The sequence below is a fragment of the Hylobates moloch genome, unplaced genomic scaffold (assembly GCF_009828535.3).
Source record: "Hylobates moloch isolate HMO894 unplaced genomic scaffold, HMol_V3 SCAFFOLD_1, whole genome shotgun sequence".
Classification (NCBI taxonomy): domain Eukaryota; kingdom Metazoa; phylum Chordata; class Mammalia; order Primates; family Hylobatidae; genus Hylobates; species Hylobates moloch.
The window spans coordinates 102266951-102294930 of NW_026652276.1; the positions used below are offsets into that span (position 1 = coordinate 102266951).

Here is a 27980-nt window from a genome sequence, read left to right on the forward strand (position 1 = left end):
TTGCTATGTTGCCCAGGCTGGTTTCAAACTTTAGAGCTCAAACGATCCGCCTGCCTCGGCCTCCCAAAGCACTGAGATTACAGGTGTGAGCCACCGCGCCTGGCCAAATTTAAAACACACACATACACGCACACACACACACACACTTGAATCACCAAATTGTTAGGCCTAAAGGTGGCATTCATTACTCTGAGTTTCAAATAACTTTTAAAAAATACATCTACGCCGGGTGCTACAGCTCATGTCTGTAATCACAGCACTTTGGGAAGCCAAGGTGGGAGGCTTGCTTGAGGCCAGGAGTTCGAGACCAGTCTGGGCAACATAGAAAGACTCCATCTCTGCAAAAAAAAAAAAAAAAATAGCCAGGTGTGGTGGCGTGCACCTGTAGTCCCAGCTACTAGAGAGGCCGCGGCAGGAAAATCGCTAGGACCCAGGGGCTCAAGGCCCCAGTGTGTTATGATCTGCACTCCAGCCTGGGCGACAGAGGGAGACTGACTCCAAATGAAACCAAAAAAACACCTAAATTGGAGTTTAACGGAAAACTTTAAACTTTCTCCAGCATTCCTGCTAAGCATCGCACTTCTCTCTGCTTGCTGGTACCCTGGCTGACGTCTGAGCAGGATGGGACGCGCGGCTCAGAGCCTAAGATAAACCGAAAGTGTCTACAGGGCTTTCTACCAACAAGTAAGTTCTGATGGGTTCCTTTGATGAGGTTTGGGAGGTAGGTCCCGGGAGGTGCCCGCGGACTCAGCCCCGAACTCTGGGACCTGGGCTCTGCGATCCTTGCAGAGGGCATGGGCAGGGGCAGGATGGGGAAGTGCGGGACGGGGAAGCCTGGGAGCTGGGTGGGGGCGGCCACCCATTGAGACCGGATCCGGCTAGGCGCCCACGCTGCGCCCGCCCGCGGAGCTGCGCTTTCCCGGGCTGCGGCCGCGGAGCTGGTCAGTCCGGCGCTCCCTGGTCCCAGGCCCGGAAGGAGCTAACGGGCTATTCGCAGGCGGGCTGGGATTCCCCCGGGGGAGGCCCCACTGCCCGGCCAGCGTCATCCCCGCCCATCGCCCCGGGCCCTCGCTGGGTAGCCCCCTGCAGGAGCGGGCAGGGTAGTGGGCGGTGCTTGGCGGAGGGCAGCGCGCTCGGGGCGCGCGGGGACTGCGGCCGAGGGGAAGAGAGGGCGGTGCGCGGGCGGGGGCGGGGCGAGCGAGGGCATAGCAGGGCAGCCCGCCCAGGCCACGCCCCGCCCAGGCCACGCCCCATCCAGGCCTCGCCCCGTCCGCACCCCGCCCCGGCCCTGCCAGGAACGGCGGGACCACGTTGACTGACAGGACTCCAGACCAGTCACCGCGCGCCTCGAGGCCCTGAGGGGCTAGTCGGGGCCGAGCCAGCGGAGGGGCTCCTGAAGGGGCGGGGGCGGGCGGGGAAGCCTTTCGGCGAGGGGCGGGGTCTCGGGAAGACTGGCAGAACTCACAGCCAATGGCAGGCGGGAGCCGTGCCGTTAGCGCCGGATCCCCGCGGGTAGGGCGGGGCGGGCGGCGCCGTGGGGATCCCGGGGCAGCCGAGGGCCCCTGACTCGGCTCTTCGCGGCGACATGGATCGGATGGCCAGCTCCATGAAGCAGGTGCCGAACCCGCTGCCCAAGGTGTTGAGCCGGCGCGGGGTCGGCGCTGGGCTGGAGGCAGCGGAGCGCGAGAGCTTCGAGCGGACTCAGGTGAGGATGGGGGACCCCGGGGCATCCCTGGGGCACCCCGAGGGACGCGGTGTCCGGGAGGGGCTTTGAAGGGAGTGGGAGTCTTGCAGGTCCCAGTTGAGGACGGAGCGAGGGGGTCGTGAGCGGGGGCATTGGCGTGCAGATCTGGGCGATCCCAGGAAGGTCGGGGACCCCAGGGTACCCCAGCTGGCCTGGGGAGAAGGGCAGAGGCGGGCTCGGAGGAGATGGCAGGCTGCGTGCGGCCAAGAGGAGCCTGATCAGCTGGGGACCGGGCAGGAGTCCCAAGGTGAGGTGAGAGGGGAAGGAACTGAAAAGGGGCGGAATGGAAGGGGTGCCCCTAAACAAGGGAAGCGCACGGGAGCCACTTGGAGGCTCAAGTGTGGGGGCGGAGAGTGAGGGCGCCGGGCTGGGAATGTGAAGGGTGAGGGGACCTCTCTTCCCCTTCGATTACTTCTTGGTTGCATTGACATCCCTTCCCACCCCCCACCCCTTAGCATCCCCCTTTCTCGATGCCTCTTGCTTGGCTCTGGCCAGCCCCAGCTGTCAGCTCTGAGGCCGGGCCGAAGGGGTCGGAGCAGGGAAAAGGAATGTAGGAAATGCCAAGTGTGGCCACTTTGTGGGAAAATTACTTTGGGGGCTAAAGTGGAGACCATGGTGCCCCTGAGCCCTGACTTGGGGTCTTGGTTTTATCCCCCAAGATGTGCCTGACAGCTAATAGGCAGACTGCCCTATTTGTCCTGCCTGACCAGGGCTCGGGGCCAAAATTCCTCAGTGTCATCAACAGAAAGCCACAATCCATTTTTATCTCTGAGTTTTTAATGCCTGGTGTACTGATTGGATTGAATTAAGCTGACATGTTGATGGTGTTCATCAGTTCACTTGTATGTAAAATCCATTTCAAAGAGTACAACGCTTCTTTTAATCCCAGTGCCAATGCTGGAGGGGCAGATTTCTTCTACACTCTTGCGTTCAGAGTTGAACCTTTGAAGATCCATTTGGGTCCCCCTCGCCAGAGGCTGGTCTCCTGATGTGTTGTGCGAGGAATACTACCCTCAAACACAGTTGGAGGGAAAGGGCTTTGGGATTTTAGTTAGAAAAGACAGTGAGAACCTGACTGAAGGTTCTATATATGGAATCTTTCAAAGAATAAAGCTTTTGGCCGGGCGCAGTACCTCACACCTGTAATCCCAGCACTTTGGGAGGCCGAGGTGGGTGGATCACCTGAGATCAGGAGTTTGAGACCAGCCTGGCCAACATCATGAAACCCTGTCTCTACTAAAAATACAAAAAATTAGCCGGGCGTGGTAGCAGACACTTGTAATCCCAGCTACTTGGGAGGCTGAGACCAGCAGAATTGCTTGCATCTGGGAGGTGAAGGTTGCAGTGAGCCGAGATGGCGCCACTGCACTCCAGCCTGGGCAACAAGAGCGAAACTCCATCTCAAAATAATAATAATAATAATAATAAGAAGAAGAAGAAGAAGAAGAAGAAGAAGAAGAAGAAGAAGAAGAAGAAGAAGAAGAAGCAATAAAGCTTTTCACCCCCAGAGTACTTCATCCCCTCTTCTTATTCTGAAAACCTTTGGCCCTTCACCTGGGCAACATAGTGAGACCCTGTCTCTACAAAAAATAAAAAAATTAGGCTGGGTGCATTAGCTCACACCTGTAATCCCCACACTTTGGGAGGCCAAGGTGGAAGGATCACTTGATCCTAGGAGTTCGAGACCTGCCTGGGAACACACTGAGATCCCGCCTGTATTTAAAAAAAAAAAAAAATTAAAAATTAGCCTCGTGTGGTGGCTTACACCTATAGTCCCAGCTGTTTGAGAAGCTGAGGCATGCGGGTCACTTGAGCCAGGAGGCTGAGGCTGCAGTGAGCTATGATCGTGCCACTACACTCTAGCCTGGGTGACAGAGTGAGACCCTATCTCTACAAAAAAGTGAAAAAAAAAAAGTGAAAAAAAGAAAGAAAACCGCGCGCAGGTGGGTCTGGATAATGTGAAGCAGTGAGATCCTGTCTCTACAAAAAAAAAAAGAAAGAAAAAAAAGAAAGTGCCTCCATGCAGGTGTGTCTGGATGGTGTGAAGCAGGGAGTCTTCTCTACCTGGTTGTCTTACCCCAGGAGGGAAGTGGGAGATGGTCATTTCACTTCTGCCTCCCAGGATCCAGCTGGGTTTGAGGCTTGTTCTCTGGTTTCATGGACCCGACCCCTGAAAAGAAGGAAGTTTTCCATTGGTCTTGGATGTTAGTGCCTCTGCTAGCTGCCTAGTTATATGAGGCTTCTTGCTCCACGAAACAGTGTGTATATTCCTTTTATTTTTATATTTTCATAGAGATGGGGGTCTCACTGTGTTGCCTGGACTGGTCTCAAACTCCTACCCTCAAGCGATTCTCCTGCTTCTGCCTCCCAAAGTGCTGGGACTACAGGCATGAGCCATGGCACCCAGCCCTATTTTTTTTTTTAACAAATGAAATAAGAAAATAAATAGATATTATTTTTTAACAACCCATTCCTTCTAGAGTCTCAAATAAGTAAAAACTAGAGCAATAGAGAAATATGCGTAAGACTTTGACCCATAATAGTGATAGAAATTAGGTTTGTGAAAGTTTCCACCCATGAGTGGTATGTTTCCCTGCTATCCGGGGACGGCCCAACAGGAGAGTCTAGGTCAGTGTTTTCTGGTGTTTTACATGCTGTGGGACATTTGTGATTGGCCAGATTTGACCTGGGTGGGGTGGGTGGGGATGAGGTAGAGTGGAGCAGAAAAAGAGAATTTTTCTGATGTTGAAACTCTTATTTTTAACTTTTTTTTTTTTTGAGACGGAGGTCTCACTGTGTTTTCCCAGGCTGGTCTTGAACTAGCCTCAAGCGATCTTCCCACCTCAGCCTCCCAAAGTGCTGGGATTTCAGGCGTGAGACACTGCACCCAGCCTCTGGTGTTGAAACTCTTTAGGGGTGTAGGAGAGTAAAGAAAAAGAACCAGCCTGGACAACATAGTAAGACCCCATCTCTACAAAAAATAAAATTAGCTGGATGTGGTGTCACGTGCCTGTTGTCCCAGTAACTTTGGAGGTTGAGGTGGGAGGATTGCTTGAGCCCGGGAGGCTGAGGTTGCAGTGAGCAAAGATTGTGCCACTGCATTCCAGCTTGGGCAACAGAGCGAGATCCCATCTCAAAAAAAAAAAAAAGAAAAAAGAAAAAGAAAAGAAAAGAGAACAGCCCTAAACCCAACGTTAGTCAATCTGCAAAAAAATTATTTTGTTTAATGACTACCTATCAAATGTATTATGAGGTTGCAGAGCTTGGTAAGCAAAGGGAAAAAAGGGGAAAATAGGTATTATGAGATATAAAAATGAATTATAAAAAATTTAATGAGTTAGGAGACCATGAGAATCAGCCAAGGTATAATAATAACTAATTAATTATTGTGTTTGGCGCTATTCTAAGGACGTCATTGTATTACCTTTTTAAATCTTGACAAGAACGGATGAGGTGGGTATCAGCCACATTTTACTCTCAGGACGATTGAGGCACAGAGAGGTTAAGTAACTCACCAGAAGTCACACAGCTGGAAGCAGTCTCAACCTTTACCCACTGCCTCAGGCAGCCTCTGAGTAGTGAGCAGATGCTGGCATTGGAGTTAGAAGGCATTTGAGGCTTACAGCTGGGCGTGTATATGGGCCATGTGGTCTCAGGGAAGTTGTCTAACCTTTCTAAGCCTCAGTTTCCTTATTGTCAAATAAACATAATACTTACCTGGCTGATTTATGGTGGGGATTCAATTAAGCCCAATATGCCTGAAGGCATTTTGTAAACTGTGGAGCACTAGTTCAGTGATTATTGTTATAATCTGACTGGGGAGATGAACCCAAGACAGCAGAAGTGTGAGCAATCAAGCAGGCTGTGATTAACTCTTCCTTAGAGGGATAGATGTGGTACTAGGTAATAGGATAATTACCAAAAGCACATGGGTAAAGCACAGGCTTTGGGGTTGGGAGCCCTCCCCGAAGACTGAAGCACATCTTTTAGCATGAGTTAGTGCTTGCTGGGTGGAGGAGGGGATGGGGCATTCCAGTGACGGAGGAACATAAATAAAGAAACATCTAGACTAGGCAGATAAACTTCCCAGTGGGTGCAGCAGAGACTCATTGGCTGGGGTAGACAGAGGGGCAAAATTGGCCACTCCCTCCTCTGAACTATAGCAGGGCTGGTGACCTCTCCTAGTTCCTGTGACCTTGTGCTGGCATCATTTCTCTCTGTGGCCCCCATTGAACGCTGAGCTTATTGCGGGCAGGTCCGTGTCTTGCTCTTGCCTACATCCTGAAGCTCATGGTTAGTGGTGAATGGGGTCAGCAAGGGAACCCTGGGCCTAGGTGGGTAGTTCAGCCCTGGGCCACAGGATATATTAATAATTACTTTATTTATTTTTATTTACGAGATGGTCTCGCTCTGTTGTCCAGTCTGGAGTGCAGTGACACAATCATAGCTCAGTTTTGCCTCGGACTCCGGGCTCAAGTGATCCTCCTGCCTTAGCCTCCTGAGTAGCTGGGACTACAGGAGCATGCCACCATGCTTAGCTGATCTTTAAAATTTATTTATTTATTTATTTATTTGAGACAGAGTCTCACTCTGTTGCCTAGGCTGGAGTGCAGTGGCGCCATCTCGGTTCACTACAACCTTCGCCTCCTGGGTTCAAGTGATTCTCCTGCCTCAGCCTCTCGAGTAGCTGGGATTACAGGCAAGCGCCACCACGCCTGGCTAATTTTTTGTATTTTTAGTAGAGACGGGGTCTCATGTGTTGACCAGGCTGGCCTCGAACTCCTGACCTCAGGTGAGCCGCCTGCCTCAGCCTCCCAAAGTGCTGGGATTACAGTCGTAAGCCACCGCTCCTGGCCTAAAATTTTTTTTGTAGAGATGGGGTCTCGCTGTGTTGCCCAGGCTGGTCTTGAACTCCTGGGCTGAAGCAGTCCTCCCGCCTTGGCTTCCCAAAGTGTTGGGATTACAGGTGTGAGCTGCTGCGCCCGGCCTATAATTACGTGTTTTCTCATAGTGCTCCAGGGTCGCTCTTGGTCTAGCCTTGTCTCCCACATAGAGGCAAGACCCTGGCCGCATGCCCATCAAAAGACTCTCACTGCTCTGCCTGCCTTCTTCTGTCCTGGCATCTATACCCTCAGACCAGCCTTGCATCCCTACTCCTGCCAGCCTCCTCCAGGAAGCCTTGCCTCCTCAACTCTCCTGCACCATCCTCACATTTCACCTGGCCACTGTCACTGCCTGAGTAGGCACCACTGACCTGCCTGATGGCCCAGCCACTGCGCCCATCTCCAACCAGACCCTTGGTGTGTTCCCCACCCAATCCATCACAAGCCACCTTCAAGCTTTAGGGAAGTGAAAAGTACTTCCTGCCCTCAAAAAAAACAAAACAAAACAAAAAAGAAACCCATCCGTAATAAGGAGACCTTATCAGGAGTACTTTACAGTTTATAAAGCACGTTTCTAGCCATCATTGGGACCACACGATGGTTAGTCATTATCATTTTCATTTTATGGATGAGGACATCGTGACTCAAAGAGCTTGGTAACTTGCCCAGGGTCATCCCACGGGTGAGTGGAAGGGCCAGGATTCAAAACCAGGACTCCAGGTTCCAAGTGTCAGGTCCGTTTGACCACGCTGTCCTCCCACCAGCCAAGAGGGCAATTCTGGAATCAGCCAGGAGGACTGTCAATCACAGGACAAATAAAATACCCTGTCTGTTTTTACTTAGCTGGAAAATGGTTTTCTCCATGGTTTGTTTATTTCTTCAACATCCGTTTAGTGAGCACATACTGTGGAGGAGACACCGAGATGAGTAAGATAAAGAGACCGGCTCTGGGGGGCTCGTGAGTCAGCAGGGAGGCAGACTGGCCACTGCGCGGCTCCTGGACAAGCCTTGGTGCTCTGATGTGGTCAGGCCCCGAAACACCAGCATCACCAGAGCTATTAGGATGTCGAGCACCACCCAGAACTACTGAATCAGAGCCTGTCATGTTCACCACAGCCCTGGGTACTCTGTGCACGCTGATGTTTGTGCAACAGTGCTCTGTAGTAGGTGAGTTCTGGGATTAGAGGAAAAGACACAGAGTGGGGAACAAACCTTTAGAGAGTCAAAATCTCTTTGGGTGGGCTGGGCGCAGTGGCTCATGTTTATCATCCCAGCACTTTGGGAGGCTGAAGCGGGAGGATGGCTTGAGCCCAGGAGTTCGAGACCAGCCTGGGCAACACAGCGAGACCCTGTCTCTACAAAAAAATCAAATCAAATCAAATAATTAGCTGGGCATGGTGGTGCTGCCTGTAGTCCCAGCTACTTGGCAGGCAGAGGCAGGACGATTGTTTAAGCCCAGGAAGTTGAGGCTGCAGTGAGCCATGATCACACCACTGCACTCCAGACTGGGTGACAGAGCCAGACCCTGTAAAAGGAAAAACAACAACAAAAAAAGCCAGAAACAAACAAAAAAAACCTGTGGATGGAGCATACGTCAGAGCAAAGGATCTTAATGCATCCTGCATTGAGAAGAGCCTTAGATCCTAGAGAGAAAGAGATAGAAACAAATATTTATTGAGGGCCTGCTGGGTACCAGGAACATGCTGGGTGATTTATATCTATGATTTCATTTTAATAGCTCAGGCTCAGAGAAGCTAAGTGACTTGTCCAAGGTCACACAGTGAGTGAACCGAGAAGCCAGGACTTCACAACCAAATGGCAAAGTCCTTTTTTTCATGTTTACGTTGGGGGTACTTCTGCCCTCTTGCTCATGAGCTTAAGCAGATGCTCAGCCATAGTTCAGCAGCTAAAAAAGTTTAGGGTTGGGCTAGAAGGATCTGCAGTTCTCAACCCTGGCTGGAGAGCTCTTTAAAAAATAAAATACTGTTTCTCTGGGCCTCCTGCATAAGGACTCTGTCTCATTGGTATGGGGTGATCATTGACACTTTGTAAAGTCCCAGGTGGTTCTCATGTGCAATCAACATGGTAACCGTGGGTCCTGATGGGTTCCCACACCCCTGGCACCCCACGGACTTTGGGTGGCTCAGTTGGTTCTGGTTATACTCAGAAAATCAAGATGGCCCTAAGCCAGCTTCCTGCAGGTAAGAAGCATCTGTGTCAGGTTTGTTATTTGGGAACGCAAATGCTCAGAGCCAGGCTGTGTAGCACCCTGAGCCTTGAACCTGGCACCCCTCCCCCTTCTGCTTGTGGAGCAGGTGCACAAAGAAGTCACACCTTGCCTGAAGTCTGAGCAGGTGCCTTCTTGCAAGGAGAGCTGCACATGAACACCATTTTTCCATTTACTTGACAATCAGAGCTGGCTTCTTTTTTTTTTGAGATGGAGTCTCACTCTGTCACCCAGGCTGGAGTGCAGTGGTGCCATCTCAGCTCACTACAACATGTGACTCCTGGGTTCAAGTGATTCTCTCACCTCAGCCTCAGGAGTAGCTGGGATTATAGTCGTGTGCCACCAGGCCCGGCTAATTTTTGTATTTTTAGTAGAGACGGGGTTTCATCATGTTGGCCAGGCTGGTCTCGAACTCCTGACCTCAAGTGATCCACCCGCCTTGGCCTCCCAAAGTGCTGGGATTACGGACAGGAGTGACTGCGCCCAGCCCAGAGCTGGCTTCTTAAACTTCTGTGCCTTTCTGTCTCTCCAACCTTGCTCCTTTAGTGGGTATTGAAAACGTAGGAAGGAAGTTAAGAGCTTTCTTTTGGTCCCTGGTTTTGTACTGTCCTGAGTTTCTTCCCAGTGATAGTAATGGTAATAGTCAACATTTACTGACTAGGCATGGTGGCTCATGCCTGTAATCCCAGCACTGTGGGAGGCCGAGGTGGGAGGATCACTTGAGGCCAGGAGTTCGAGACCATCCTGGCTAACATGGTGAAACCCGTTCTCTACTAAAAATACAAAAATTAGCTGGGTGGGCCAGGCGCGGTGGCTCACGCTTGTAATCCCAGCACTTTGGGAGGCCGAGGCGGGCGAATCACAAGGTCAGGAGATCGAGACCATGGTGAAACCCCGTCTCTACTAAAAATATAAAAAATTAGCCGGGCGTGGTGGTGGGCGCCTGTAGTCCCAGCTACTCGGAGAGGCTGAGGCAGGAGAATGGCGTGAACCCGGGAGGCGGAGCTTGCAGTGAGCCGAGATTGCGCCACTGAACTCCAGCCTGGGCAACAGAGCGAGACTCTGTCTCAAAAAAAAAAAAAAAAAATTAGCTGGGTGTAGTGGTTCGTGGCTGTAATCCCAGCTACTCCGGAGGCTGAAGCAGGAGGATCGCTTGAACCCGGGAAGTGGGGAGGTTGCACTGAGCCGAGATCACACCACTGCACTCCAGCCTGGGCAACAGAGCAAGACTTTGTCTCAAAAAAAAAAAAAAAAAAAAATTACAGCCCACATACTGTGTGCAAGTGGTAAAGGCCTTACACGAGCCACCCTTTTCAATCCTTGCAACACATGTATGAATTATAATTCCTATTTTAGGCCGGACACGGTGGCTCACAGCTGTAATCCCAGCACTTTGGGAGGCCAAGGCGGGCGGATCACCTGAGGTCAGGTGTTCGAGACCAGCCTGACCAACATGGAGAAACCTTGTCTCTGGTAAAAATACAAAATTAGCCGGGCGTGGTGGCATGCGCCTGTAATCCCAGCTACTCGGGAGGCTGAGGCATGAGAATCACTTGAACTCAGGAGGCAGAGGTTGCAGTGAGCCGAGGTCGTGCCATTGTACTCCAGCCTGGGCAACAAGAGTGAAATTCCGTCTCAAAAAAAAAAAAAAATCCTATTTTCCAGAGGAGGAAATTGAGGCTTTCAGGGGTTGATAGCTATGTTTGTCCCTCTGTCACTGCCTGGCACCCTCTGCTCTCTTCCTCCTTACGCTTGGGGTCCCCAAGGCGCTGTCCTCACCCCACTTCTCTTTTACCTCCTGTCCACTTCCTTTGCCCTCACCTCTGTCTGATGGTTTCTGTTCTCACTTCTGTGGTACTGACTCCCCACATCTCCCTCCTGACTTCCCAGCGTGAGTGACCACTTCCCACTGGACAACTGTACTCCCTCAGGTGTCCCTATGGCAGGACAATGGTCCCCACTTTCTCTCTGGTGTCAGTTCTGAGCCCTCTGTCCCTCCTGCCCTCACAGCTGCATTCTTTTGAGTGCCTCTATGAGACTTGTCTCTCCCATTTATCCTGTGTTTCTTGCATTTCCTGCCCTTATTACATCTTGCCTGGATTTTTGTCATCTCATCCTGCCTGCCCTCTAAATCACCTGTTCTGGACAGTGTCCCTCAAATCCAACATTGCGATTTTTTGTTTGTTTTGTTTTGAGACAGAGTATCGCTCTTGTCACCCAGGCTGGAGTGCAGTAGCACGATCTTGGCTCACTGCAACCTCTGCCTCCTGGGTTCAAGCTATTCTCCTGCCTCAGCCTCCTGAGTAGCTGGGATTACAGGCGCCCGCCATGATGCCCAGCTCATTTTTGTACTTTTAGAAGAGACTAGGCTTTGCCATGTTAGCCAGGCTGGTCTTGAACTCCTGACCTCAGGTGATCCGCCCACCTCGGCCTCCCAAAGTACTGGGATTACAGGCGTGAGCCACTGCACCCTGCCGCTTTTTTGTTTTTTAAGAGATAGAGTCTTGCTGTGTTGCCCAGGCTGGAATGCAGTGATGCCATCATAGCTCACTGCAGCCTCGAATTCCTGGGCTCAAATAATTCTCCCACCTCAGCCTCCTGAGCAGCTGGGACTACAGGTATGTGCTGCCACACCCAGCTAATTAATTTTTTTTTTTTTTTTTTTGGAGAGACAAGATATCACTGTGTTGCCCAGGTTTGTCTCAAACTCCTGGCTTGAAGCGATGCTCCCGCCTCAGCCTCCCAAATTGTTGGGATTATCGAGTCACTGCACCTGACCCAACAATGCTTTTTTTTTTTTTTTTTTTTCTGTTCTAGTTTCTTATTTTTATTCACTTGTTAGAATTTTTGGTTTTTTTTTTTCTTCTGTTTCCTCTGCATTTTTTTTCTCAACTTTTAAGTTCAGATGGTACATGCGCGGGCTTGTTACATGGGTAAACTGCATGTGACTGAGTTTTGGGGTATGAATGATCCTGTCACCTAGGTAGTGAGCATAGTACCCCATAGGTAGTTTTTCACCCCACTTCCCCCCACCATTCTCCCCCTTCGCCGACAACTACTTTTATAACTGCCCTTTTTCAAAAACTTTTGCTGCCTCCTCCAAGACCCTGCCTGATATGGCACCATCAGGGTCCCTGGTCCCTGTCCTTTTTTTTTTTTTTGCGACAGAGTCTCACTGTGTCTCCCAGGCTGGAGGGCAGAGACCCCATCTCTGAAAAAGAAAATTAAAAAAATAAAAATAAAGGGTTGGTGCTGCACGTTAAGAAGGATGGGGCATGTCCCTATGGCCCAGGAGATCAGATTCCCTGCCCCATTTGGGCACTGAAAGGGTTCCCCTTCTGGCACTTCTGCAAGGCACTGATGAAGACCGTTTTCTGCTCCCCATTCATTGGCTCACTTATTCCACTACCTCAAGGCGAGGTATGGCGGAGACCTGGGTGTGGCAGCGGGCACAGCCTTGTGCAGTGGGCTGGCGGCCAGCTCTCCTCCTGCATCAAGGAGGGTTGATGACCTGGAGAGATGCCCACCTGGGAAAAAGAACTTGTCAGCCCCACCTCCCGGCAGGGTGGTGGCTGTTTCCTGTTTTCCTGCCCGGGCAGCCAGGGAGGAGCTCTGTTCCCAGTGTGTGGGCAGGACTTGTGAGGGGAGAGGGACCGTGATTTAAGGTGTCTGCTGGCTCAGAGGAAGAGAGAATGGCATCTTTTCTTGGATCAGAAAGGTTGCTGCTGCTGCCTCTGCTAATACTGCTACAAAACAGCTCAGGAAGCCAGTGTGGCCTATGGCTTGTGTTTAACAACAACTAACATTATAGTGTAAAGGCATGTTGACACATTACTCCTTTGAAGCCACAGAGCAAGCATGCAGTAGATGGTTGTGGTCAGTTTTCAAATACAGACACTGAGGCTCAGAGAGATTAAAAGACGGGTTTGAGAGCACTCAGGAAGTGGCAGAACTGAGGTTTGAACCTGGCTTGTCTGGCCCCAAATTTTATACTTGCTTTCTGTATCTCCCTTTAACGCGGAAGCCGGGTCAGTGGCTTAGAAATGTGTGACTTAGAAAAGGTACAGACATTTATTTTGCTAAGTTTTTTTTTGTTTTTGAGATGCAGTCTCGCTTTGTCACCTAGACTGGAATCCAGTGGTGTAATCTCAGCTCACTGCAACCTCCCACTCCTGGATTCAAGCAATTCTCCTGTTTCAGCCTCCCGAGTAGCTGGGACTACAGGCACATGCCACCATACCCGGATAATTTTTCTATTTTTAGTAGAGACTGGGTTTCACCATGTTGCCCAGGCTGGTCTCGAACTCCTCACCTCAGGTGATCCACCCGCCTGGGCTTCCCAAAGTGCTGGTATTATAGGCGTGAGCCACCGCGCCAAGCCTTATTTTGCTAAGTCTTTTCCAGTTGACTTATTTGGACACTGAAAATTCCTCCCAGAAGAAAATATTTGCAACACACATAATTATCAAAGGGCCTACATCCAGAATATGTAAAAAATTTAAGAAAACAAACAAAAAACTTAAAAAAAAAAAAAAAGAAAAGAAAGAAAGAAAAGGCCAAGCACTGTGGCCCATGCCTATAATCCTAGCACTTTGGGAGGCTGAGGTGGGCGGATCTCTTGAGCCCAGAAGTTCGAGACCAGCCTGGGCAACATGATAAAAACCCGCCTGTACAAAAAATACAGAAACTTAGGTGTGCATCTATAGTCCCAGCTACCCGGCCTAGGAGACTGATGCGGGGGACCTGGGGAGGTCAAGGCTGCAGTGAGCCATGATCACACCACTACACTCCAGCCTGGGTGACAGAGTGAGACCCATGTCTCAAAAACAAACAAAAAGACAAACTTAATTAAAAAAAAATAAGCAGGAGATACTTAATGAAAGGGGATAAACAAATGGCCAATAAACTTATGAAATGGTGTGCAGCTTCATTAGTAATCAGGAAAATGCAAATTAACATTTAATGAGGTACTGGCCGAGCACGGTGGCTCACACCTGTAATCCCAGCACTTTGGGAGGCTGAGGTGGGCAGATGACCTGAAGTCAGGAGTTCAAGACCAGCCTGGCCAAGATGGTGAAACCCCATCTCTACTAAAAATATGAAAATTAGGCAGGTGTGATGGGGCATGCCTGTAATCCAAGCTATTTGGGAGGAGGAGGTTGCATGATCAAGATGGTGCCACTGCACTCCAGCCTGGTGGACAGAGCCAGACTCTGTCTACCAAAAAAAAAAGAAGAAAAACATTTAATGAGATATCTCTACATGCCCATCAGGATGGCTGAAATTAAAAATATTAAAAAAAGAAAACGTGACAGTGCCAAGTATTGGCAAGGATGTAGGGTGATAAAAATGCCCAGCCGGGCGTGGTGGCTCATGCCTGTAATCCCAGCACTTTGGGAGGCCAAGGTGAGCGGATCGCAAGGTCAAGAGTTCGAGATCAGCCTGGCTAACAAGGTGAAACCTTGTCTCTATTAAGAATACAAAAAATTAGCCAGGTGTGGTGGCATGCGCCTGTAGTCCCAGCTACTTGGGAATCTGAGGCAGGAGAATTGCTTGAACCCGGGAGGCAGAGGTTACAGTGAGCCAAGACCGAACCATTGTAATCCAGTCTGGGAGACAGAGTGAGACTCCGTCTCAAAAAAAAAAAAAAAAAAAAATGCCCAGGCACTGCAGGTGGGACTGTAAACTGGAGCAACCACATTGGATAATGTCTAGTGTTATGCTAAAATTAAAGACAGGCATCCTCAGTAATTTAGCCATACCACTGCTAGTTATATACCCAACAGAAATGCATAACACAGCTGGGTGCGGTGGGTCATGCCTGCAATCCTAGCACTTTGTGTACCAAGGCAGGCGGATCATTTGAGGTCAGGAGTTCCAGACCAGCCTGGTCAACATGGTAAAACCCTGTCTCAGCTAAAAATACAAACAAACAAACAAACAAAAACTGGGCATGGTGGTGCATGCCTGTAATCCCTGCTACTAGGGAGGCTGAGGCAGGAGAATTGCTTGAATCCGGGAGATGGAGATGCAGGGAGCCAAGATTGCGCCACTGCCCTCCAGCCTGGGCAACAGAGTGAGACTCAGTCTCAAAAAAAAAAAAAAAAAAAAATGCATAGCACATGCACCCACAGACATTTAGAAGAATATTCATAATCATATTTTATAATAGTCCCAACCTGGAAACACACCAAAAGCCCGTGAACAGTAGATGGATGTATACATAATATAGTCTTTCATCAGAATACTATACACCCATGAAAATAAACTTTAGATACATTCAACAACACGGATGAATGCTGCAAAGAGAATGTTGAGTGAAGAAAAAGGCAGACACAAAAGGACATTTTCTGTGTACTTCAATTTGCTTGCTTAGGTAGTAAAACTGTAAAGAAAAAAGGAAGTGATTCTCATAAAAGACCAGTAAAAGTTATCTTTGGGTGCAGGGGAGGTTGGTGATTGGGACGGTGGGGAAAGGGAGTTTCTGAGGCCCTGCTAGCGTTCTGCTAGCCTCGGTAATGGTTTTTGATAATTCATTAAGCAATACAGTTTTGTGCAGTTTTCTTTATATTTCAAAATACAAACTTAAAAGAAAAAAACAAAAAACTCCCAGCTGGGTGTGGTGCTGCATGCCTGTAATCACAGCACTTTGGGTGGCTGAGGTGAGTGGATCACTTGAGGCCAGGAGTTTGAGACCAGCATGGGCAACATAGTGAGACCCTGTCTCTACAAAAAAAATTTTTTAATTAGCCAGGTGTGGTGGTGCATGCCTGTATTCCCAGCTACTAGGAAGGCTGAGGTGGGAGGATCGCCTTGAACCCAGAGTTGGCGGCTGCAGTGAGCTATGATGGCACCACTGTACTCCAGCCTGAGTGACAGAGTGAGACTCTGTCCCTAAAAACAACCAACACAACAGAACTCCCCCCACAGAGTCAGAGTAGGAGACAGTGTCTAAGAACCTGCCCCTTACCCTGTTGATGCATCCTCTGAGGTCTCTCTCTAATTCTGCCTCCCCTTGAAAGCACTCCTGATGCTGCCCTAGAACTGGGGAGTGTTTGATTTATGAACCACGCATCTGCAAGCAGCATCTTCCTAGAGCTGCTGTTAACTAACTTGCAGCCAGGAAATTGAGCCCTGTTGTTAGCCACACGCAGAGTGTTGCTATTCCACATGCCCAAGTTGTGGCTTCCATTCATTCGTGTCTTGTGTCTAACTTCCTTACTGGCACACAGGCCCTAAATTTCTCATTCAACCTTTAGTGTATTGCCCCAGCATCTAGCAGAGGGCTTTATCCCAGCTAAGGCTGAGGATGTCTGTTAAATAGAAAATAAATTAGTGGCGATGGCTAGGCATGGTGGCTCACGCCTGTAATCCCAGCACTTTGGGCAGTTTTTTAGGCCGGGTGTAGTGGCTCACGTCTGTAATCCCAACACTTTGGTAGGGCAAGGCGGGCAGATCACCTGAGGTCAGAAGTTGGAGACCAGCCTGGCCAACATGGCGAAACTGTCTCTACTAAAAATACAAAAATTAGCCAGGCATGGTGCCAGGTACCTGTAATTGCAGCTACTCAGAAGGCTGAGGCAGGATAATCGCTTGAACCTGGGAGGCAGAGGTGGCAGTGAGCTGAGATGGTGCCACTGCACTCCAGCCTGGCGATGGAGTGAGACACGGCCTCAAAAAATAAAAATAGACTGGGCGCGGTGGCTCACGCCTGTAATCCCAACACTTTGGGAGGCCAAGGCGGATCACCTGAGGTCAGGAGCTCGAGACCAGCCTGGCCAACATGGTGAAACTCCATCTGTACTAAAAATACGAAAATTAGCTGGGTGTGGTGGCTCACAACTGTAATCCCAACTACTCAGGAAGCTGAGGTGAGAGAATTGCTTGAGTCCCGGGGGAGGAGGTTGCAGTGAGCTGAGACTGCGCCACTGTACTCCAGCATGGGTGACAGAGCGAGACTCTGTCTCTCTCTCTCTCTCTCTCTATATATAAATGATAATAATAATAAAAAAATTAGCCGGGCGCACTGACACACACCTGTAGTCCCCGCTACTTGGGACGCTGAGGTGGGAGGATTGCAGAAGGACCTTCAGAGCAGGAGGCCTTCTACATGGCAGAAGGGACTTTGCAAATATAATTAAGGATCTTAAAGCAGGGAGGGTCTTGGATGATCCAGGTGGGCCCAGTCTAATCACATAGATCCTTAAAAGCAGAGCAAATTCACTAGCTACAAGCACAAGGGAGATTCCCAGCATGAGAAGGGTTTCATGCACAGCTGCTGACTCTGAGATGTGGGAGGACCAGAGGGAGGCCTCTAGGAGCTAAGGGTGGCACCTGGCTGAGAGCCAGCAAGGAGACGGGGACCCCGGGCCTGGCACTGCAAGATCTCGGATTCCACCAACAAGCTGAATGAACTTGGAAGCAGATTTTCCCAGGCCCTCCAGGACAGAAGACAGGGCTGCTGATGCCTCGATTTTAGCCCAGGGAGACCTGTTGCATTCTCACCTACAGAACTGTGAGATAATAAATGGCTGGGTTTGTTTTGTTTTGGTTTGGTTTTTGAGATGGAGTCTTGCTCTGTTGCCCAGGTTGGAGTGCAACAGCACGATCTCGGCTCACTGCAACCTCTGCCTCCTGGGTTCAAGGGATTCTCCTGCCTCAGCCTCCCGAGTAGCTGGGATTACAGGGACGCACCACCACGCCCAGCTAATTTTTTGTATCTTTAGTAGAGATGGGGTTTCACCATGTTGGCCAGGCTGGTCTCAAACTCCAAACCTCATGATCTGCCCGCCTTGGCCTCCCAATAAATGGCTGTTGTTTTAAGCTGCTGAGCCTGCGGTAATTTGTTACAACAGTGATAGAAAACGAATACAGGATAACAGGTAACTCCTGCTTCAGGGCAGGAGGCCTGATGGGTCCCATGTCTCGCTGCACAGACAGGCCACCCTTTCAGACCTACAGGAATACTTGTCGTTTCATTGGTGCTTGTCGTGGCTGCGGATCAAACACTGGATTTCCACCCCTGGCACTCAGGCACAGAAGTCTTATCCTGAAAAAACAATTCAGCAGCCTGTTCAAAACATTTTTTTTCCTGCTGAGCCATGGAGTTCTTTGGTGCAATTCCAAGTTTGGGGATCACAGATATAATTTACTTAACCTTAAAAAAAATTGTTTTTGATCAAGTGCTATGCTGTCTATTAGAAAAAGGAAAGTGGGAAATCCCAATGCAACTGTAGGGTCATGATGGCATCTCTGCTGGAAAGAGAGCTTACAGCTAGGAAACGGAGCGGGGAGCAAATAGGTGCTTCCCCCAGGGCAGGCCTGCCGCATCTGGATACTTACTCAGGCTCATGATGGTGGTCTGGAATGTCCCAGCATTCTGGGTTTGGCTGCAGAGGAGCCAGGAGCTCCCAGAGCACTGGATTAGGAATCGGGAAGTCTTGCTTCTCCAAGCTGTGGCTCTCTCTGATCTGCCTGGTCCCTGCCCACTATAACTATAGGTCTTCAGTCTGGGTCTGTAATGAGGGGTGTTGGATGACATTGTCCCAGAGGCTTAGAGACTTGGTGATTCTGTGAAAGTGCAGTTATTACTATTTTTTTTTTTTATTTTTTTAGAGACAGGGTCTCACTCTGTCACCCAGGCTGGAGTGCAGTGGTGTAATCACAGTTCATTGCAGCCTCAAACTCCTGGGCTCCAGCGATCCTCCCACCTCAGCCTCGCAAGTAGCTGGGACTACACGTGCACACAACCATGCCTGGCTAATTTTGAACATTTTCCTTAGAGACGGGGGAGGTCTCACTATGTTGGCCAGGCTGGTCTCGAACTCCTGGCCTCAAGTGATCCTCCTGCCTCCGCCTCCCAAAGTGTTGGGATTACAGGCGTAAGCCACCACGCCCAGGGTGCAGTTATTGAAGCAGCAGCCTGTCAGTTCCACTGTCAGTTACACTACTGAGATAGCAGCCCTGTCGGAGCCCACTGCCTTTTGACACCTGGACCTTGTTAGGCTAGCTTTGCTGTCCTGATTCTTAGCTTTGTAAATGGGATCCTGTTTGCCTCTTCCCTCTCTATGAGACCCTCTCTCCTGGTTAACAGTGGCTGCACATAGCTTCTGTGGGTAACTTCTGCATTGATCGCTGGGGACTTTACCCCCCCCAGAAGAACTGGTTTCCCAAAGTTATTCACCCAGATAACTTACCCAGTGAGGAAGACTTTTTGCAATTGGTTACTTCTGCCCACTTACCATCTTCTGCCCTCTGCTTAGGGCTCCCAGGTACAGTTGCACAGGCTGAGCATTGCACAACTTTGGGAGTGTCTTTGGATCCTGGCCTTCCCAGTAGGCCTAGCTTGTAGCATATAACAAAAATAATTCTCCAGAAAAACTTTTTTTTTTTTTTTTTTGAGACAAGGTCTTGCTGTGTCACCCAGGCTGGAGTGCAGTGGTGTGAACATAGCTCACTGCAGCCTTGAACTTCTGGGCTCAAGCCATCCTCTAGAGCCTCCTGAGTAGCTGGGACTACAGATGTGTGCCACTATGCCCAGCTAATTTTTTTTTAGATAGAGTCCTGCTCTGTTGCTCAGGCTGGAGTGCAGTGGTGCAATCTCGGCTCACTGCAACCTGCACCTCCCAGGTTCAAGCAATTCTCCTGCCTCAGCCTCCTGAGGAACTGGGATTACAGGCACTCACCATCATGCCTGGCTATTTTTTGTATTTTCAGTAGAGATGAGTTTTCACCATTTTGGGCAGGCTGGTCTCGAACTCCTGACCTCAAGTGATCTGCCCACTTTGGCCTCCCAAAGTGCTGGGATTACAGGTGTAAGCCACCATGCATGGCCATGACCAGCTAATTTTTTGATTTTTTTGTAGAGATGAGGTTTTTTTTATTTTGCTGTTTTTTTTTTTTTTTTGAGTTGGAGTTTTGCTCTTGTTGCCCAGGCTGGAGTGCAATGGCACGATCTTAGCTCACCGCAACCTCCGCCTCCCAGATTCAAGCGATTCTCCTGCCTCAGCCTCCCTAATAGCTGGGATTACAGGCATGTGCCACCACACCCGGCTAATTTTGTATTTTTAGTAGAGACTGGGTTTCTCCATGTTGATGAGGCTGGTCTCAAATTCCCAACCTCAGGTGATTCCCCCGCCTCGACCTCCCAAAGTGCTGGGATTATAGGTGTGAGCCACCGCGCCTGGCCAAGATGAGGTCTTGCTATGTTGCCCAGGCCAGGAGAGAAACCTTTTGACACTAAATCAGAGGCCACATGGAGTGTCTGAATATCATGCCATTGCAGTAAACCTGTGGCCCAAACGACTAAACCTGTTTGACATAGAGAAAGTTAGACCTGGCAGGGACCTGAGAGATTCTTTAATAAGTGATTGCAGGCTGGCAGCCACAGATATGTTTCTTTAACTTCTTTTAGAAGTGGGGGTCAGCCTTTAGAGCCAGAGTAGGCTCAGAGAGATTCCCTTTAACTTTTAAGAAGAAACTTGAGGCTGGGCGTGGTAACTCACGCCTGTAATCCTAGCACTTTGGGAGGCCAAGGCGGGCAGATCACTTGAGGTCAGGAGTTTGAGACCAGCCTCACCAACATGGTGAAACCCCATCTCTACTCAAAATACAAAAATTAGCCAGGCATGATGGCAGGCACCTGTAGTCACAGCTACTTGGGAGGCTGAGGCACGAGAATCGCTTGAACCCAGGAGGCAGAGGTTGCAGTGAGCCAAGATCACACCACTGCACTCCAGCCTGGGTGACAGAGCAAGACTCTGTTTCAAAAAAACCCAGCCAAACGAACAAACAAACAAACAAAAACAAAACAAAACAAAAAACCTTGAAACCCATAGCCAGTGCATAAACACATTGGTTTGCCAGAGTCCCCACCACTCTCTATCATTTCTATCGTCTTCCACCAGCTTCATGCATTGAGCCTTATTTTCCCAGTTCCTGGAGTTGTCTAATGTGTGGTCTCTGATTTAATCCAGTTTCCTAGAGGAAGCCGAGGATTAGAAAAGGAAAAATAACTCCCCTAGGGTCCATGCCACAAGTAATAGCCCAAATCTGAGGGAGACCCAGCCTCGTGTCTGGGTCTAGGTTGTGTCTAAAGACTGGAGAGGTTCTGAGCCTGGACTTTGGAACCAGACAGTTTACCTGCTATGGGTATCAGGCAGACTATTTTACAGAGAGGACGGCAGACATGGGTCAATCTGAATCCATTCGGTAGAGATCCATTAAAAGAGCGCAGAGGGCCAGGCGTGGTGGCTCATGCTTTAATCCCAGCACTTTGGGAGGCCAAGGCAGGTGGATCACTTGAGCCCAGGAGTTCAACACCAGCTTGGACAATATAGGGTCATGGAAAGGATTACACGATAGAAAGCATGAAAAGTGCTCAACATTGTGCCTGACATGTATGTGAGCATTGAGAAATACCAGGTCCTGTTAGTCTTCTTTTTTTGTTGTTGTTTTTTTGTTTTTTTGTTTTTTGAGATGGAGTCTCGCTCTGTCGCCCAGTCTGGAGTACAGTGGCACAATCTCGGCTCACTGCAAACTCCACCTTCCAGGTTCCCGCCATTCTCCTGCCTCAGCCTCCAGAGTAGCTGGGACTACAGGCGCCTGCCACCATGCCCGGCTAATTTTTTGTATTTTTAGTAGAGACGGGGTTTCACTGTGTTAGCCAGGATGGTTTCGATCTCCTGACCTCATGATCCACCTGCCTCGGCCTCCCAAAGTGCTGGGATTACAGGCATGAGCCACTGCGCCCGGCCTAGTCTTCTCTTACTAGTACTTAGTAGCATCTAAGTTTCTTTGTCTTTAATTTTTATTAATTTATTAAATAGAGACAGGATCTCTCTATGTTGCCCAGGCTGGCCTTGAACTCTGGGCTCAAGCGATCCTCCCACCTCGGCCTCCCAAAGTGCTGGGATTCCAGGTGTGAGCCACTGCGTGAGGCCAACATCTAAGTGTTGGGGACTAGGGTACTCTTTGGCACAGAGCAGGTGCACAGATGTTGGATAAGTAGATTAATGCATCCTTGTCTCTGGGTTTATCTGCTCCCTGGTTAGGCCTGAGTTGAGGGATATCTGGGCGAGGATATACGGTGGGAACTCCCTGAGTTTGCAGCTGTGTAGTTTTGGAGAGTGGCGAGCAGAACCACAAAAAGAATTACTGGGAAATGTCAGGAGGTGTTCACCTGGACTGTGACCCGCCTTTGTTCAGGGCCTTGGGAGAACTGCGTGCTTGGAGCAATCTATGTATTTCTGGTTCTGTGACCTCAAGAAAGACATTATGGCACAAAGCCAGCTCAGAAGTGACAACTAAAATGATGAGGGATGCAGAGAGAACTATCCAATGTGGAAAGGCAAAGAACTATCCAATGTGGAGAGCAAGGGTAGAGATAGGCCAGGAAGAACGTTGGTTCCAAGTCAGAAGACTGGGGTTTGTGTCTGCCTGTTATCAGTTGTTGATCTTGATTTGTTTGTTTTGAGTTTTATTTTCATTAAAGGTATACATGTACAGAGTTACCAGAACCGAATAGTTGTACAGGCTTGTTACCAAAAAACAGCATTTTCTCAGCCTTTTTCTCCTTCCCCAACCATTTCTTGATTCCCAGAAACAACCAGGTAATCAGCTAATCTTCTTTTTTTTTTTTCTTTTTAGAGACAGAGTCTTCCTCTGTTGCCCAGGCTGGAGTGCAGTAGTATGATCATACTTTACTGTAACCTCTAACTCTTGGGCTCAAGCAACCCTCCCACCTCAGCCTCCCACATAGCCGGGACTACAGGTGTGTGCACCACCATGCTAAGCTAATTTATTTTTATTTATTTATTTTTAATTTTATTTTTTTACCATAAGGCTTCCTCGCAAAACTAATCTAATTTTTAAATAATTTTTTTTTAGAAATGGGGTCTCGCTATGTTGTCCAGTCTGATCTTGAACTGCTAGCCTCAAGCAGTCCTCCTACATCGGCCTCCCAATGTGCTGGGATTACAGGTGTGAGCCATCATGACTGGCCCCAGCTAATTCTTTTTTTTTTTTTTTCTTTTTTGAGACACAGTTTCTCTCTGTCACCCAGGCTGGAATGCAGTGGCGCGATCTCAGCTTACTGCAACCTCCACCTCTGGGTTTAAGCAATTCTCATGCCTCAGCCTCCTGAGTACCTGGGACTACAGATGCCTGCCACCATGCCTGGCTAATTTTTGTATTTTTAGTAGAGATGGGATTTCACCATGTTGGCGAGGCTAGTCTCAAACTCCTGACCTCAAGTGATCTGCCCACCTTGGCCTCCCAAAGTGTTGGGAGGACAGGTGTGAGCCACTGTGCTCAGTCTTTTTTTTTTTTTTTTTTTTAGTAGAGACAGGGTTTCACCATGTTGGCCAGGCTGGTCTTGAACTCCGGACCTCAGGTGATCTGCCTGCCTTGGCCTTCTAGAGTGCTGAGATTATGGGTGTAAGCCACCACATCCGGCCCCAGCTAATTCTTTTAACTGCTATAGTTTGTAGCCATTGTTATGAACCTGCCATTATGGAAGATAAAGATCCAACATTCATTTACTCAAATATCCCCTCACTTCCCGTGACAAATATTTTCCCCTGTCCCCACAGAGTTTTAACTCTGTGTTCACTGTTGAGTTTATCATGACTTTCTAAGTGCTATAGGGGCAGCTGAGTTCCTTGTGTACTTGGAATCCTTTTCCTTTCCTGCACACATTTTTGTTATTCCTGGAGTAACTGTCTTTGTTTGGTTGGGTTTTTGTTTATTTATCACCAATGATCCATAATTCTCCCATCAGTCTGTAATTGCCACTTAATACCATAGGTATTCCATCAATATCAATTTCATCATGCGTGGGTCAAGTAAGACTGCACATGGGCAGGGGCTTTGTAAGAAGTCAGGAATTGGCCAGGCATGGTGACTCATGCCTGTAATTCCAGCACTTTGGGAGGCCGGGGCGAGAGGATTGCTTGAGCCCAGGAGTTTTGAGACCAGCCTGGGCAATATAGTGAGACCCCATCTCTACAAAACAAAATTTAAAAATTAGCTGGGTGTGGTGGCATGCGCCTGTAGCCCCAGCTACTTGGGAGGTTGAGGTGGGAGGGTCGCTTGAGCCTGAGAGATTCGAGGCTCCAGTAAGCTATGATCACACCACTGCACTCCAGACTGGATGACAGAGTGAGATCCTTTTCCAGACAAAAAAAGCTGGGCATGGTGGCTTATGCCTGTAATCCCAAAACTTTGGGAGGCTGAGACGGGCAGATCACAAGGTCAGGAGATCGAGACCATCCTGGCTAACACGGTGAAACCCTGTCTCTACTAAAAATACAAAAAATTAGCTGGGCATGTTGGTGGGTGCCTATAGTCCCAGCTACTCGGGAGGCTGAGGCAGGAGAATGGTGTGAACCCGGAAGGCGGAGCTTGCAGTGAGCCGAGATTGTGCCACTGCACTCCAGCCTGGGTGACAGAGCGAGACTCCATCTCAAAAAAAAAAAAAAAAAAGTCCAGGCACGGTGGCTCATGCCTGTAATCCTAGCACTTTGGGAGGCTGAGGTGGCGGATTGTCTGAGCTCAGGAGTTCAAGACCAGCCTGGGCAACTTGGTGAAACCCTATCTCTACTAAAGTACAAAAAATTAGCTGGGCATGGTGGTGTGCTAATCCCAGCTACTTGGGAGGCTGAGGTGGTACAATTGCTTGAATCCAGGAGGTGGAGATTGCAGTGAGCCGAGACTGTACTACTGCACTCCAGCCTGGGTGACAGAGCAAGACTCTGTCTCCAAAATAAAAAAAAAAAAAAAAGAGAGAAGTCAGGAATCGTGAACATGACATAGATTGGTGATGATTGTTTTTGTCTGGAACTTTCCATACTGGAAAGTAATTATAGGGTGATGTGGTTTGGATATTTGTCTCCACCAAATCTCATGTTGAAATGTGATCCTCGATGTTGGATATGGGGCCGAGTGGGAGGTGTTTGGGTCATGGTGGCGGATCCCTCATGAATGGCTTGGTGCCCTCCCCGCAGTCATGAGTGAGTTCTCATTCTGTTAGTTCATGTGAAAGCTGGTTGTTTAAAAGAGCCTGGCTCTCTCTTGTTCCCTCTCTCACCATGTGACATGCCTGCTTCCCCTTCACCTTCCGCCTTGAGTGAAAGCTTCTTGAGGCCTCACCTGAAGCTAAGCAGATGCGAGTGCCATGCTTGTATAACCTGCAGAACCGTGAGCCAGATAGACATCTTTTTTTTTTTTTTTTTTTTTGAGACAGGATCTCACTCTGTTGCCCAGGCTGGAGTGCAGTGGCATGATGTCAGCTCACTGCAACCTCCACCTCCTGGATTCAAGTGATTCTCCTGCCTCAGCCTCGTGAGTAGCTGGGATTACAGGTGCCTACCACCACATCCCACTAATTTTTCTTGTATTTTTAGTAGAGATGAGGTTTCACCATGTTGGCCAGGCTGGTCTTGAACTCCTGACCTCAGGTGATCCTCCCACCTCACCTCAAGTGATCCTCCCACCTCAGCCTCCCAAAGTGCTGGGATTACAGGCATGAGCCATCACACCTGGCCTTTTTCTTTCTCTCTCTCTCGCTCTCTGTGTGTCTCTCTCTCCCTTCTTTCCTTCTTTCTGTCTTTCCTTCCTTCCTTCTTTTCATCCTTTTTTTCTCAGGGTCTCATTCTGTCACCCAGGCTGGATTTCACTGGCACAATCATAGCTCACTGCAGCCTTGACCTCCTGGGCTCAGGTGACCCTCCTGCCTCAGCCACCTGAGTCACTGGAACTGCAGGCACACACCACCATGCCCAGCTAATTTTTAAATTTTTTGGCAGAGATGGGGTCTCACTATGTTGCCCAGGCTGGTCTCAAACTCCTGAGCTCAAGTGATCCTCCTGCCTTGGCCTCCCAATGTGCTGGGATTACAGGCGTGAGCCTCTGCACCCAGCCAGCTCTGTGGTTTTCTTGCCCAATGTGCATACCCTCGGTCTAATCATGAGAAAACATCAGACAAACCCATATTGAGGGATATTCTATAAAGTACCTGACCAGGACTCTTCCAAAGTGTGAAGGTCATGAAAGAGCAGGAAAGGCTAAGGAACTGTCACAAACGGGAGGAGGCCAAGGAGACATGGCAGTCAGTGCAGTTGGGATCCTGGATTGGACTCTGGAACAGAAGGAGGAAAACAGTAGTGGAAACACTGGTGAAATCCAAATTCATTGTGTAGTATAGTTAATGGTATTGTCCTAGAGTGAATTTCTTAGTTTCAGTGACTCTTCCATGGTTATAGAAGATGTTAGTTAGGCCAGGCACGGTGGCTCACGCCTGTAATCCCAGCACTTTGGGAGGCCGAGGCAGGTGGATTACCTGAGGTCAGAAGTTCAAGACCATCCTGGCCAACATGGTAAAACCCTGTCTCTACTAAAAATACAAAAATTAGCCGGGCGTGGTGGTACACCCCTGTAATCCCAGCTACCGGGAGGCTGAGGCAGGAGAATTGCTTGAACCCAGGAGGTAGAGGTTGCAGTGAGCCGAGATCGTGCCATTGCATTCCAGTCTGGCCGACAGAGAGACTCTGTCTCAAAAAAAAAAAAAAAAAAAAAAGAAGATGTTAGTTGATGCAAGGGGAAACTGGGCAAAGGGTGTCTGGGAACTCTGCACTACTTTTGCAACTCCTCTGAAAATCTAAAATTATCTCAAACTAAAATGTTAAAAAGGCCAGGCGCAGCGGCTCATGCCTGTCATCCCAGCATTTTGGGAGCCAAGGTGGGAGGATCACCTGAGGCCAGGAGTTCGAGACCAGCCTGGCTGACATGGTGAAACCCCATCTCCACTAAAAATACAAAATTAGCCAGGCATGATGGCGCACGCCTGTAGTCCCAGCTACTCGGGAGGCTGAGGCAGGAGCATTGCTTGAACCCGGGAGGCAGGCAGAGGTTGCAGTGAGCCGAGATCATGCCACTGCACTCCTGCCTGGGCAACAGAGCGAGACTCCACCTCAAAAAAAAAAGAATGGCATGTCACTCAGCAAACCCTTAGTCAGGGCTAAGTGAATGTGCTTTCCCTTGCCCCAGTAGGCCTTTCATCCCTGGGGACTCTAGAGACCCACATATGCAGAGGAACAGGATGGGATGGTTTCCAAGTAGGGAAAGTTGGAATAGCCCAGGTTGCATCAGAGGGTGGAGAATGTCCATTGCCCGCTTTGAAGAGGAGCTGCTCTGTGTGCCCTAGGTCTTGGAGGTAGAGATGGAGTAGAACCTTCCCAAGCAGCCTTGCAGAAATTTTGCTGTCTGCCTCTCCCTGTTGCAGTGCACCTAGCACTGGATACTAGTAAGACTTTGCAGTCAGTCTTAGTTCCAGCTTCAGTTCTGTTCCTTACTACTTTGTGGAGCCCCAGGGAACTATGTCATTGCACCCATAATATAGGATCTTGAACTGACACCTAGGCTCATTGTGTGTGTTGAATGAGAGGGTCTAGAGCCAAAGCCAGGGCTGGTGGCTGTTTCTTCTCCCCACAGCCTTCCCTAATGCCTCCAGTGGAAGCACCCACTGCCCGCCAGGTGCCCCACAGCACTCACTTTGTGCCCCTCCAAGGGCCCTTTTCAGGGATGGCCCCTGGTTTGTGTCTTCACTGCTTTATGACCTAGAGCTCCTGTAGGCCACAGGGCTTTGCACATAAGGGCTACTGAGGAAATGTGTTGAGTGAATGAATGAATAAGTAAGTGACCAAATGGATAAGTAAATGAGTGAGTGAATGAATGGTTGAATATGTGAGTAATTGAGTAAGTGAATGAATGATTGAATATGTGAGTAAATGAGTGAGAGTGAATGAATGATTGAATATGTGAGTAAATGAGTGAGCAAGTCAGTGAATGAGTGAATGAATGAGTGAGTGAATGAAGGAGTATACAAATGAATGGATGAGGGACTGAATGCATGAGTAAATGAGTGAGTGAGTGAATGAATGAGTGAATGAATGAGTAAATGAGTGAGAGTGAATGAAAGAGTGAATGAGGGATTGAATGAGTGAGTAAATCAGAGATTGACAGAGTGAGTAAATGAGTGAATGAGAGTGAAGGAATGTGAGTGAATAAAGGAGTGTGTGAATGAGGGAGTCAATGAGAGAGTGAGTGAATAAGTGAGAGTGAATAAGTG

At 49.1% G+C, this 27980-nt stretch overlaps 1 protein-coding gene across 2 annotated transcripts in view; it reads left to right on the forward strand.

The window, feature by feature from the left end:
- Window positions 1–1538: 1538 nt before the first annotated feature.
- HIP1 (huntingtin interacting protein 1) overlaps window positions 1539–27980 on the forward strand; it is a 195742-nt gene continuing 169300 nt past the window's right edge. The window contains exon 1 of one of the 2 annotated variants that reach the window (XM_058443959.1): window positions 1539–1705. In XM_058443959.1, the coding sequence (XP_058299942.1) occupies window positions 1586–1705 (120 nt within the window). In that variant the 5' untranslated portion in view covers window positions 1539–1585. The remainder of the gene's footprint in view (window positions 1706–27980) is intronic. The other variant, XM_032756398.2, reaches the window with a different exon arrangement.